The 14,372-nt window shown below is 43.0% G+C and overlaps 1 protein-coding gene across 2 annotated transcripts in view; it reads right to left on the reverse strand.

Annotated features, from left to right (window-relative positions):
- The window catches only part of LOC110983893 (adhesion G protein-coupled receptor L4-like), a 40,108-nt gene that overhangs the window by 12,691 nt on the left and 13,045 nt on the right, over positions 1–14,372 (reverse strand). For both annotated transcript variants that reach the window (XM_087142776.1, XM_087142777.1), the window contains exons 2-9: positions 5,580–5,831; positions 4,726–4,900; positions 3,227–3,414; positions 2,685–2,795; positions 2,053–2,118; positions 1,552–1,666; positions 656–757; positions 83–276 (exon numbers count right to left, since the gene is read on the reverse strand). In XM_087142776.1, the coding sequence (XP_086998902.1) occupies positions 83–276; positions 656–757; positions 1,552–1,666; positions 2,053–2,118; positions 2,685–2,795; positions 3,227–3,414; positions 4,726–4,900; positions 5,580–5,831 (1,203 nt within the window). The remainder of the gene's footprint in view (positions 1–82; positions 277–655; positions 758–1,551; positions 1,667–2,052; positions 2,119–2,684; positions 2,796–3,226; positions 3,415–4,725; positions 4,901–5,579; positions 5,832–14,372) is intronic.

A 14,372-nucleotide genomic window follows, 5' to 3' on the forward strand; every position in this document is an offset into this window, starting at 1 on the left:
AAGAGAAGAAAATAACTAACATTGGTTGGAATGGTTTGCCGCGGGAACAGATCATAGGACCACGTCCCGCGTTGGTGATTACCTCCGTTTTAGCGATGGTCATTGTTACATTTCTGACCCGATCGGCCGTGGTGGAACCATTCCCTTCTTCCACTAAGTTGAGGGTGGCCACACAGCTGGTCAGTAGAGAGGCCGGTGCGTCCGGTTCGTCAGCGTCGAGAGGGAATTGGATGCTTGAATCTGGAACGCAGGATATACCGACGCCAAAGTGTCCTCCTAGATACAGGACCGAAAATTCCATCAGGGTCAATACAGACACACCATTACTGCGCTGGGGAAACACTCACACGCGTTTCTAACCGGAGGCGCGCGTGAAATTTGAGAGTAACAACACCCTACTGGTCAAAGAAGTATATAACGAGCGCGTACCACCTGCCCTCGAGCTCCGCGCCACCGCAGCAATGGCGTCTACTCCTGGTAGCCGAATTAGTCCATTAAATTCTGTCTTTGTCTCTTCTTTTCCTCGGTTCCATATACCAAGGCCGCTCTATATGGGGGCGCCCCGCTGCAGGTAAAAAAAAGGGAGTGGAAGCACGATTTCACCCAACGCCCACGGGATTTGGCACAACCTGTTGGACTGAGTTGTTACATCTACCTTTCCCGCTTTCCGTGCAAATGGAGAAGTCATTTCTAGCACCGTCTCCTAGGCTTGTGCTGATGGATCCACACTCGCTGCTGAATGTCTGGGCTTCAAAGGCTGTGGAAAGATAATAAAAAAAACCTGCACATGGCACAAGCCTAACCACACCACCAAAGAATCACTGTAAACTGGACTTCCCGTTTATTATGTTTCGTATTAATGGTAATAATAATATTTACAAATAGGTCATTTGGGAGACAGTTTGTGGTAAATTTTTCAGCATTAGTAGGGAGACATTGGCTTTTAGGGAGACATTTCAGTGTCTCCCTATTTTCAAACTACCAGAAGGAGGCCGAATTTTCCGTCCAAAGTTTGAGAGACGATAGATTAGGGTCTAAAATGAAAACATACAGAGTTTCGTTCAGATCAGACCAGGGAATATTGAATTGTGGGACAGTAAAGTTGGAAAAATTTGGTGCACGTTCTTATGGGAATGTCTCTCTTAATATTCATAATCAGTAATTATAATGTATGTATATAATCTTATATAGTACCAAATCCATTATAGATGTTCGGGGCGCTTTCCAGCAACGAAAATATTTTAATCACATAAAAAACCTTCTACAATTTTGTTACAAAGTTTATATCAATAATAAAACAATCACATTATTATGATAACTTGAGACCAAAACCAATGACGCAGAAACATCATTTTATGGCAAATAAAAGGACCAAAAAACCGATACAGAATAAAAAAGGGTACATTTACACTGAGAATGATAACTTGCAAAAATCTAAAATTAATTCCATCGTAGGTTTTTACAGAACTTGGAAACGCCTGAACATGGCACACACTGCAAAAACACAATAGTCACTAATGTTAAGTATTAATTTAAAAAATGGTCGCTCACCTATGTTTCTAGAAGTGACAGACACGGTGGACTTGTTCGCGCCAAAATTGCTCAGGACCAAAGAAAACGTGTCGTCTAGGAACTCGATGACTTCTGTCACTCGGGCGGAGTCGTCCTTGACGGAGTTGACGAAATAATTAAGTTGAATATTCACTACTGAAACATTTACTGTTTATTCATGAACACGTTCGATTTTACAGATTTTTTTCTACTGCTACAATTTGGAAGGGCTTCAGTAATTGAAACAAATAACAATTCTAGTTCATGGAATACTCTTCCTCTTCACACTTTAACTTAGTGAAATCACAATGACTACAAACTGCAAGAAGACTGTCTTGATCAATATGAAGATTTGGGCGAACATCGAGAATGATTTTGCTCTTGACAGTTCTGGCTGACCTACTTAAAAGCCTTCCGCAGTACCCTCCCAATAAAATATCTTACTCATATACTGGTGATTTATGGTAACTGATATTAATTATTGAAAGAAAAATGATTCACCACCGGCATCCCAGTTGGAGTCAAGTTGTCCCCGCCCAGTAAGTCGGTGCTGACCTCCACAACTTTCTGACAATGAAAATGAAAACAAACCCATTTTCCGTTCAGTAATGCTACATTTTTAGCTGCGTCGTAAACTTATCCAACGCTAGCAGTAACACGTGCATCTACAAAACAGGTGAAGTGAAACGGCCTGCGCGTGGCTGTCGGCTTCAGTCGATTTCCTGGGTTATTTTATCCCTGCGTAAGATTATCACACAAGGCGATAGCCATGCCAGTTGCATCGATTTTCGAGATCTCCTTTTTTCCAAAAGCTACTGTCTTTAATGTGCAGACTTCCTTATTTACCCTCTGTAGTTTCCAATCAACTGTTTACCCAAACTTTTCCGTAAAAGGGGAAGATTTATCGTTCATTACTGATGGATTTGGGGTGAACATCGGAAAATAAGCTCTTCGCTCTCCAGGGGCCAATTTTGTTGGGGAATTAACAATAGAAGGACGATGTTACTAATACAATGTAGCCTCGCTCCTAAGAAAGACCATAAAGGTTGCATGAGACAACCGCCCATTGGGGGACCCACTTTGCCCGACCATTATGACTCTGCGTCCCCTGTCTGGTGACTTGCTACATTTACCGTGAGTTGAGCTTCGTTGGTTGGGTCCTGCTCGATGAGCTCCTTCAGGCAATCAAGTGTGACGCACTGTTTCAGAGCATTGTTTTGTGAGACTGCGTAGCTGCTCTCCGGCTGAAAATAAAGATGTAATTCAATTGGACTTGTCTTGGTCTCATAGAAAATCCAAAATACATTGATCGGAGCTTCCATGTTAATATTTTTCTTAAAAGTCATGGTTCTTCAACTTAAGAATCAGAAGGACTTTGCCTGAGGTCAGCGGAGAGTCTGATTTCTCGTTAAAGGTGAAATTCAGGACGGACTCTCGCAGGCTAGGAAGTTTAAAGGGGTATATCTGAGCTCTAGAGAGTGACGTGTCCGTCGTGGTCTTGTTCAAATTCGCTGTGGTTTTGCCGTAGTGCCAATATCCGAAGTGGTGGTTTGTACTATGTTCCCATAGGATTTGGCACAGTGCTTTATAACTTTTATAATTCAGGTGGTGTTCTTCATGGTCCCTAGTGGTTAGGATTTCCTCATCAGCGACGGGGCTTTTGGGCTATGCTCACAAAATCTGTAGCGGTGGCTTCGGGCATCGCTGCGGTATCAGAAGCTGCGGTCTGCGGAGATGTCCCGATATCAAAAGTCTCAGTGGTTTCCGTTGTGGTCATCTTTGGGATGGTATCATCCAATGTGGTTTCAGCTTTTGATGACTTGGCTTCCGTCGGCGTCGTTAATTCTCGGTTCTCAGGCGTATCTGAGCAAGATTAGGAGTAACATTTATTGAAGACTGAAGAATTCGGATGTAATCGCGAGAATCACGATCAAACCTGAACCATTGGACAGCCGAGATCTGAGATAGACTGCTTAGTTCTGGTAGTCAAACGACAGTTGTTACTGTTACCGTTTTCAGTCGTTGTCACTGTCATTTCTGCTACTGCCATAGCTGTATTGTTAAATTCTGTCTGCGGGTGTACGTGTCATTGTCATAGAACCCAAACACGTGATCCAGGGGCGAAATTTAATTGCCTAGACCTATATAATAGTTCCCCTACCCGTACGAACAAGGTTTGATATGAGAGGAGTTCAAACAGGACCCCTGTATGCATGGAGTCTTCCTGGCTGGTTCGTACACTTGCAATGGATGTATCACTGGTTAGCCTCCAAACCAGCTTTAGCTGACTCAGTAAAGGGAAATGTCGTAGGCCTTAGTTCGTTCTCAATAATGGCAGCAATAGAAATGGCTTCTCGAGAACACAAGATGGCCGCAGTTGGTGACAAAATACATGCTACTGTTTGTGTGGTAAACACCAAGGGGCGGATCCAGGGGGCGTGAGGCGCACGCCCCCTTTTCTCACCAAATAAAAAAAAATGATTTTTTTTTATTAGATATGTAGAGCGCCTAGAATCAAAGATTTCCCTGGGCCCCACGTTGAGCGGGACCCTGACGCCACGCTGTAAGGTCTGGGCGCTACGCGCTCGCGGGCATTATCCGGTTCGTAAGTGTGACGTCACTTCAGTTTAAACCACGCCCACTGCGCATGCAGAGCACATATAGGGGTACATGCATTGATCGCCATTTACATGGAACCATGAAACCGGAAATTAACGCGCAACTTCAGCGATTGTCCAATGGGAGCCTGCGAATCGTGGCGCGTCCGCCTTTGTGACGAAGTCACTTACGAACCTGATACCAAAGAGTAACCAAATGTGACGTCACAGTGAACCAGAAAGTGCAGTGCAAACAAATGGAGTACGCGCGCGTGTTGGTTCACGCGCTCATGCCTTTTACACACTAATTGTGCCTGTGACGTATTCACTTCGGTACTCTATTGCTGTTTTGGTTCACGCCCCCCCCTTGGAAAATACTGGATCCGCCCCTGAATGCACCTAGCAGCCACATTTTATATATAAAAGAAAACACAGCCACAACCCTGACTACACAGAGTGTGAAATTGGGTCGTTTACAGAAACAAAATGGATTAAATACAACCACGATAGTCATACACAGCAACGAACAACAAACAGATCGACCGATAGAAGGACTGACCAACTGACTGAACATTACCCGGTTCGCTCTCGCATATCCGGTGGTTGAAGTCGCTGCAATCAGCAAGCTCGAACCTCTCGTCCGTTTTGCGTAGCGCTGCACACGCGTACGTACGATCAGGGTTGAACTGGATCCAGAGGTCGGCGTCCACCGGAGAGCCGTCTCCCCACCGGAGGGCGCTCTTTTCGGAATCCTGCAAGCCAAGTTCCAGCGACAATAATCATGAATAACTACATGTATACTTCAGGGACGTGGTCTTCAGTCGAGTATTGAAATAGGGCGCGGGACACGGTCGCACCGCTTGTTGACACGACGGTACTGTAAATGATGGCAAAGACCACGATGAAAGAAAAGGAGACGTGAAACCAAGGATCAAATGTGCAATGAAGCAGCGGCATGACGAAATGTCCTGGGCCCCCCCCCCAAAAAAACGAATCTGCAACTGCAAATTTAACGGGGATTATTCAGAGATTTAAAGGGGGGCACTCGGGGATAGAGGCATCTGCGGCGGGGGGGGGGGAATTCTTCGTCTGTAGAAGCCGTCTTAAGTGGAATAATTACGACGCATCTTCTATATTTACGATTCTGTGGAGTTCCATTTTCATAATGCTTTGTTTCGGTATAATGAACAATTTGCTTCTGCTCCATACTGCGCAAACACCCTTAAAGGGTTATAAACGCGCAGGCGTAGTGTTGGCAGTAGGCAACAATTTAGTCCAGAGGGTGGGTGCGATTTAAAAAGGCCTTGCTATACAGGGTCAGTAGGCTGGAACAATCCCACCCATTTGAGGGTAAATTGCTATACAGAATGATACTGAGCTATAAAATGCTATTTACGAATTTTATCGTTTCAACTGCCAGACTTTCCCTACCTCAGTAACACGTAGCCCCAGCCATATGGGATTGCTCGTCGACGAAGCCATGTCCACTAAGTACCTGGACTCCTCGCTGCTGTTTACATACGGTAGATGGGCACCCTTGCGGAGGCAGTATTTCTCGGCTTCCTCCCAGCTCGACCTGTCGGGATCCCCGTCCAAGTAGCATGACCCCACGACAGCGGTGAAACCGTCCAGTGCACAGGTTACAGTGGCCGTCGATTGCGCGACAATCTCGAGGCCGGTTCCCTACCAGAATCAGAAACAAAATAATTGCAGACTCAGTATTTGTTATTTTTAGGAGATAACTGGAACGACGCCATTCGTATTTGGGGAGTAAAAATAAGCGTGGGTTAAATGTTGGCTTAAGACAGGTTTTTGCTTATATCTGTTAATTAGCCTGTTTTATTAATTTTTTTGGGATTGAAGAAAGGTTACTAATCTCCAAATATTGTTTCAGTAAATATGGTTTATTACACGAAACCCTCACGACTATCTTCAGAAAACCGCCATTTTGAACTGAACTTCAAGGCACCAGCTATTGAAATGAAATTCAACGAAAGCCTGTCTTGTTGACCCTGTTAAGTGGTTGGTCTTGTAACTGATCTTTGTGTCCGGTTTTCTGGTCTCAAATAGGGCTCGGTAAAACTACAGTCTCTGTGCAACCTGTAGAGCGCCCTCTGCTGACTAAGAAGGACTGGCCTATTTCTAAGAGCAGCAGCCATTTTGGATTGCATACCTTATAGACACTGCTACACGCGGTCACTGTTACGCATGGCACATAACACACACAATTTGCAATACCAATACATGGTAAAGAAAAAGGAGAACAAAAACGTGTGCACTGTAACAGTTCAAGTTTATTTGGACGTCTGTTAATTGTTTTATCTGTACCGATTCCAGCGGTAAGCAAAAGGAAGAAGTTGTCATGAAAATTTATGTCGACTCGACGACGGTTTCGCATAACACCTCCCTTTGCGCAGCAGCTGTTAAGCTGTCCCAACCGCCGCTGTTCAATCGGTTAGTCGCTGTGGTATCAGAAGCAACTCTGCCGCGTTCGTTGTTCTTTGCTTTTATTGTCTGGTTGTGAATTCGAAATAAATCACCCGCCGGTTTCTTTTTTCTTTCTTTCTTTCTCTTTTGCCTACAACCAGCTAATCATAAAAAAGGGAAAAACGGGCTTCAATTTTTTTCCCACTACCTGTTATTGATGGTAATCGCACACCAAAAACACCTGGCTTCAGTCCGCGGCGAATGGCACGATATTTTAATTAGGCCTATAGGGCCGTTTTTGCGGCTGCTTTCATAATGACAAAAATTCCTCAAGTAAACAAGCTGGAGCAAAATGAATGCAGTTGACGACCCCGTCGTGAGCTTACGCCCATTGAAAAGGAACAAATGATACAAAGAGCTTGGATTTTGTTGAAAGATGTCCGAAAAATTGCCACCACAGGACTGGCAATAGCAGTGGTCATGCTTTAAAAATAAATAAGTCAATGAAACATGGATAATATTGGAAAAAGCTCACTTCCAAGTGCTAATATTTTTATTTGCTTTTAAAACACGAATTAACGGTTACATTTGGCGCGTTCTTTGTGAATGTGGCCCTTGGTATCGTTTTGCTGAGAAAAACAGACCTGGGTATTTGGCCAAATTATCTTGATCGAATGCAACTGGTTTAATTCTGAGAATGAAAAAGTGTTAGACGAATGTTCCCTTAGCTGCGCGCGGTTACCAGTGGAGTGACAGTGAACTCGAGCCTCGCAAAAACAATTTTCAAAGTATTGTTTGAATATTTATAAACTGTAATGAGAAACTGTTTGAATAGGAAAGAATTTAGAATTAATCTGTAGACGAACTAGGGGGTGTGCTCTTCCGTCATTGTCATTGCCTGTGACATGGAAGATGATATATATATTAACTGTTTTGCCGTCCTGCGATCGAAGAAAATATGTGTAATGTCATTATGCTAGACGAAGGCCGACTCCGCGTGGCAGTACATTTCTCTCCAGAAACTACCTACCCTCTTTGACATTCGACTGAAGGTTTGGAGGCTTACTCCGTTGCCTAAATTGCTGATTTTTTATTTCACTCTGGTGTTTGCATCCATGCATTTCTTGTCTCGTTTCCTTTCTCATTTCTATTCTTTTCGATGTTTGGATATTTTATCGCAAAATGCGACCAGCCAGCACAACGATGACCTTAAATCGATCATTTAAAAGATACTTTTAAAGTTCCAATCTTATGATGGCTTTTTTATTTCAATGATTTGTATGAGACTGTTGATTAAGAAGACAAATGGTGGAATATAGATTCGATAATCTAAAACAAGAAAAAATTTTCTGGACTTCTACAAGATTGAAATTTTCTGATAAATTGTACTAAACCACAAGGAACAATACAGAGCTGTCAAAGGAGAGGAATATCTAGGTCCGAGACTTCTTTTCCCGAGCCTTGCTCGGCCCATTATATATCACCCTAGCCCTGAAGCCACAGGCTGTAATAAAAAGCTGGGCCAAGCACAAGTAGGCAGGTGCACCATCCATCTTCCATGAGGCGTTCTGACATTGCAAGGTGTGTTACCTTCTCGGAGCATATTTATATCTATTTGCCCCTACGTTATACCTATGGGCCTTAATCACGAGATGGCTATTTTACATCGTGTTCCCCGAATCCACTTAATTCATTGAACACTCTGAACAGGGAAAAAGCCTTACTTTGCAAAAATACCTATTTCATGTTGACATTACAGGTGGCATAATATTTTAATCCAAACGTAGATTACAAATTACGCCCAGTAGATTACAAAGATGTAATTTACCAAAGTGCGTCGTGTTGCTCATGCATAAACGTTTTCGAATTTTTCGGTCATATAGCTGACTTTATCCATCTCGATTTACAATGTCAACAAACATGTCCCATCCACGAAAACGTTGCAGTGTGAGATCAGTTTACATTCTGAAACCAGCATGACGCCAGTAGTCCGGGGGATGTAGGGCCCATAACTTCCCATTTGCAGTATCCTAGATACAGGTGTAACCATCTTAACAACAGCTATGGCCTGTGTAGCCTTTGATTAATTCATGGCAATCTTTCGCTACAATTATTAACACCACTTGATTACGATGCAGCGTAATGTCCTTAGCAGTCTGCGATTTACCGGTGTTAGGCCCAAACTTTAGAGAGCTATCTAAACAATATTTAGCTGCAATTAAAGCGGAGTTATACATTCTCCAATCATCCAGGTATATAACCCTGACTTAAATACCGGATAACGATAAGCACCCAGCTACAAGGATTTCATACCACGCCTGGGTGTTTTTATAACATTCAGTTTCTCTAATTATACCGAATGCACCAAATTAACTGCTGGTGATTAATAATGTTGGTCATTACACTGACAGTCCCGGATATCAACTATCCAGTATCATTGGGGAGTAATAAAGTAAATAAGAAAAGTCTAAAGTAATAAGAAAAGTGCAGTTCGAAAGTTGCAATGTTTGCGCAGCTTTCTTTTTTTTGCATCAATTTATTTTTGAGAGCACAATTATGCTTGCACGAAATCGTTATTGAAGAGACATAGCGGGACAGCATGTGGAAAGCATATAGAAACACTCTGTATGTGACTATCATGTCGGTTAGTATGGGCGTTACCCAGATTTTTCCAGGGGGGGCAAACCACTTTTTTCCAAGGGAGATTTTCCCGTGGGGGAGGGCAAAGCACTTATCAGCTGAAAGAAAGCAAAATATACAAACAAACAAACAATAAATCGACAGCGGGTGGGTGGCTATTTTTTCATTTTTTTTTCATTTCTCTTGCTTTTTCCCCCCATTTTTTTCTTCTCTTTTGGGGGGTGGGTGGGGAATAGTGTAATCTGGGAAGATATTGAAACTTTGGGTTGGAAGGAAGAGAGAAGTCAAAAGCTGTTGTCAAGGATATCCCGTCTTCCATCTCTTGTTCAAACTACACTGCGTGTGACAGACTGGGCCTTGTGTTAATGGACTCTTCGCGCTATTTTGTAAAAAGGCAGTGGGCCAGCGTCCACCCGCGTGCGTCCTCTTCCACATTCTCGCCATGAGTTTCTCTACATGTGATAACCAAAAAACGTTAGCGCGCCTTCCTACAGCAGAGCCCTTTCATTTTGACAGCAATATTACCATACAACACACACAATGCATACATTCGGGTCTGCAACACCACCCACGACTCTGTCATGGGAAAGCCGAAAGCAGACGTGTATAGTGTAGAGGAACAAATGCTATCTTCCACGATTCAGCCAGCGCAAAAGCGACATTGGCCTGAAAACCCATTAAATCCCCGAGCAACGTGTGGAGAGGAGATGTTGACAACGACCTCTAAAAGAACCCGGCTTGTTTGACAATGGTAAAGGTCACTCGAGGATGAGCCTCCAGAAGCAACTGCTAATATTTCATGTTGTAGTCCTGGCGGGCGAAGCCGTCCGACAGAAGACATTGGCCACTTTCCAATAGTCAACTTCGTCTCCGTCTCAGGCTTCGTATAGGAAATCAATGCCCGATTGTGGGCCGAAGCGTTTAACTTATATTGAAATAATGTAATGTTTGGCTTTTTTTACATCTTACTTGATCTTTTGTAGCACTATCAGACTTACTATTGCGCTTACAACTTTAAAGTCAGGAAGAAAAAAAAACAGTTGAAGCCTGAGACGGAGCCCAAGTTGAGTATCGGAAAACGGCCATTGATTTACTCCTGGAGAAGCGACTATTATAGCGCACTTTAATCTACTGTGGTTTGTTGCAGCTGCTGTGGTTTTTGTTGTTCTTGTCGTTGTTTGTTTCCTTGTTGCTGTTGTAACTGCCATGCAAAGAAAACCCCATGACTTTGTATTTAGCAAATAGCGCAAGGGAGCAGGGTATTGATGTCCTAGGTAAAGAGGCGCTCAACGGGTCCCTTAACTTCAGAGTGAATTTGTTAACTTCTTACGTTATAGTACGGCCGGGCGATTCACAATAGTGCGCCTCCAAGAGTTGCGATGCGTTGGCCAATCACAACGCGCGAAATCTGTTGACCCTTTCCAAACCCGCATTGGGTTGACAGACTTTGTGCATTGTGATCGGCTCACACGTTGCAAACTCTTGGAGGCGCACTTTGGTGACACGCCCATATTCCCTTTCAGAAAGACTAGGTCTCTAACAAGGGGTCGGTCAACAAAACATGAGAGGACAAGGCGTGGTGTACCTTTTGTACCTCAAAAACTATAAGCAGAACAAATCAAAACAAAACAAAAAGCTCACTCAGCGTTTGCTTAATTACTTCCCCCGCTTTTAGAACAAGACCGTATTTGTTCAGCTCCTTTGGAACCATAATTATAGTTGCGTCCATATAAAGAGTGTAAGATCGAATAGAGAACAAGGCACTGGAAATAAAACTAGACACTTCCAAACACAAGCTAGATATATCGCTTCACCCTTTATGTTCATCTCGGCAGCGTTGTGCTGTTCAGTATTGTCAACTTGCAAATATTGAGCCGAATGATGCAACCCGTGAACCCGTATTTTTTTTCATGTCTCCATTTGCTCCCTTCAATATCGCAGGATATTGGTATCTTTAATAATTAACTCGCGCACTCCTCAATCTCCCCAGCAATAGAGGAAGAGAGACGGGACATTAAATTCCTCATGGAGCCTCTGGAGTGCATCGCTCGCGGATGACAATCCCACCGTTTTGTCAACCGGGGTTCGGCTTTTGACAGTCATTCATCGGGTGAAAAAACAGTCTGGTCAAAACAGCAGGACAAGCAGAAGGCAGACCGTAATGGAAACTGTGATGCAACCGGCAATCATTGGCTGCACTGTGCATGTACGCCTCAGTTAACAAATGTACGACAAAGTCGCATTTGAGGGATAACATCCAAAAATCCTCCGATTTCCTGGGAATCAAAATCTCACATGACACCGTATTGATTCTTTTAATTGTCTACTCCATGTGCGATACGTTGCATTAACCAGCTGGCATTGGCAGGATCATGTTACAAAGTCTCGTTAATAGAATGAGCCCCGAGCTGGACCAACAGAGGGCGCAAGTTTCCTAGCAGCGGCAGCTCCTTTGGTCGGAATTGCACTTCGCTGGTTCACAAACGACTATAAAATGCACGCGTTACGGGCGTGTGGCTACAAACAAAATGAACACTCACGACCAACATGGCTCTTTTCAACGAATGGAGGGGGCGCTTCTGTTCAAGGCGGATACTGCCAATATCATATTGCTTCCAAAGTTCAAAACCACATTATTCTCACAAATAATTTCTGTTTTATCATATCATCTCCTTCAAATTCCAATACTAAAAAGCTCTAAGTAGGAAACATATAAACATACAAAAGTTTAAAAATAAAAGTATTCACAGTGTACATTACTCAAAGAATTATCTTTTTTATCAAATATTAGAAGAAAATATATTTATAGTTACATCCTAGGAACACCTTCTGAATATTATGATTTCCCATACTGTGCACCGCAATGGAATTAAATCCATTATCATCCACCATACAAAGCAAAAGTCAGTGCTTAGGTTGAGCAAATCCTTCTCCTGAGGCGCGCCAGCTGTAATGAATTGTATTCCCCGAATAGATGTCTTGTCTTTGGGTTTATTACTCCAGTAAGGTTGTTTTCGTATTTTTTCTTTCTATGGAAAATTATATTTTTGACCGAACGTACCCAGCATGAATTATAATTTCGAACCAGTTCAATTAGGCAACTTTATAAAACTCATGTTAACACACGTTCTTTGACCAGTAGATTCACTCGATTATCTGCCCATCAAAACCTAGTTTCTCCACACCTAAACTAATATTTGCTTCCTAGACTAGTAATCAAACTGCTTTTATTAATCTCTTTTAAATTGTGTCTCCTTTAAAACAAACTACGTGTATACCAATCCTATTGGCACTTGCCGCGGCCCACTTCGATCGCTGATATTAATTTCCAACTTGTCGTTTCCCCGTTGAAAGGCAAATGCCGCTGAGTTGTTTTGAAGCACTTAGACAAAAAGGGACAAAAACAGTAGCTTGGGTACACCTTGACAGCTTACGTACGTGCGTAGATGGGGCAACTCAGTCACTCAGATGTTTGACGAACCAGGCGTAAGTGTCAGTTCGAGTCATCTGTTCCTCGGTTGCTATGACACCTCCCTCATACTCCGACTCCCAGCCCGGGTACAGAACGTTGCCCTGCCAACTGACAAAGACGGGTTTTCCTGCCTCGGGACGAACGGTGTGGAGTAGGTTGGCTCCCAATGTATGAAACGGCTTATCGCATATGCGGTACGAGCGACGAAGGAAGTATTCCTTCATATGGGCGTAGGTGCCGCAGCATATCTCTCGGTAACCCAGCTTCAACAGCAGTTCCTCCATTTTTATGAGGGCTTTCCCGCCTATACCCCGCTCCCTGGCATTGGTCTTCACGCAAAAGCCCTCGCCGTAGACTGCCTGCAGCCTGTTGGTGACGGGAATAAATCTCAAATGCCCCAACAGGTTATCTGTATCGCGTGCGTCGTCTGGGTGCCGGATCAGGCCGTAGGAACACGGGACAGGCGTAAGCTCTTGTTTGACGAGCGCCGGTAGAAGGTGCGCCTTGCAATGCGGCCACTCTTCCTTCAAGATCTTAATGCAAGAAGGGATGAGGTTGGGTACGGTACGCAAAGGTCTCAGGGAATACGAACACGCCATACCAGGTTACTGCAATCAACTACAAGAGTTAAAAGGAAATTGCCACTAATTTTATTTTCTCCTGGTTTCTTCAGCTCAGCAAAGGAAAGCTGTCCTCCCCCGAAGACAAGAATACCAATTCTCTGGGAGTTTGACGATTCTTTCACTTATGAAAAATGGACAATATAATTGTTTTAAGGAAAAAATGAACAAAATTGCCCGCGGAAACATATAGTTTGAAACAACACACAAGCGCTGTATTGTTTTGATGTTTTAGTAGCATAAATTGTCTGAATTGAAATCTTAGAGTTATATAAGAAAGGATGTGCTTCTCTTGGGATGCACTGGAGAAGGGAAAATCATATTTCAGAAGACTACAGCACAAATAGAGTATCCTCTGTCTTATCTGCCATACAATACAACTCTTACCGTCACCCGTTGGAATCGTGCAAAATAGACAACTGATCAAGGTGCGAATCAAATTATAATTTGCAAGATGCTGCACACGCAGATTCATTTTTGCAAGCAGCAAGCCGATACAGGCACGATGTAAATACATGAACGTCAGCGATGAGAATAAAATCTTCAGAAATCTTGTTCCCTCGTTATAATGTTTACTCTCGAAGAATGCTTTTTTATCTTTGATCCTATATCCTTTTTTGTCGTATCACTCAAAACTTTGCCCAGGCTTTCAGCATGTTCCTACATCAAAGGATGACCTTGCCTTGCTTCACTTTTTGTCCGTCATTTGGCTCTTCTTCGAAGTGAAAAACAATGTTTTGAAATCCTCTCGGGTAAGGTGAATTGAAAAGTGAGCTTTTTAAAAACAATTAAAATCGCCGCTATTAAAGGGCACTGTATGCTCTGGTGCAAATCAAGGAAAACGCATTTTACAGCCTACAACGTTTTTAGGTTCAAATTTTGAACCCCAAATTTGCTCTTTCAAAACATTCTGAGAAAAGATTTTTCATTGGGTTAATATTGCCATATTTCAACAATTGGTTGCCTAAGAACCAGAAATTAACCACAATTATCTATAAAACTAAATCTTTTTTTTTTCTCAAATCAATGCAACATTCAGGTTCAAAGCCTGGGAGGACATCACAG

The sequence above is a fragment of the Acanthaster planci genome, linkage group LG10 (genome assembly GCF_054643075.1).
Source record: "Acanthaster planci isolate LZ-2023a linkage group LG10, COTS_SCS, whole genome shotgun sequence".
In the NCBI taxonomy this organism is placed as follows: domain Eukaryota; kingdom Metazoa; phylum Echinodermata; class Asteroidea; order Valvatida; family Acanthasteridae; genus Acanthaster; species Acanthaster planci.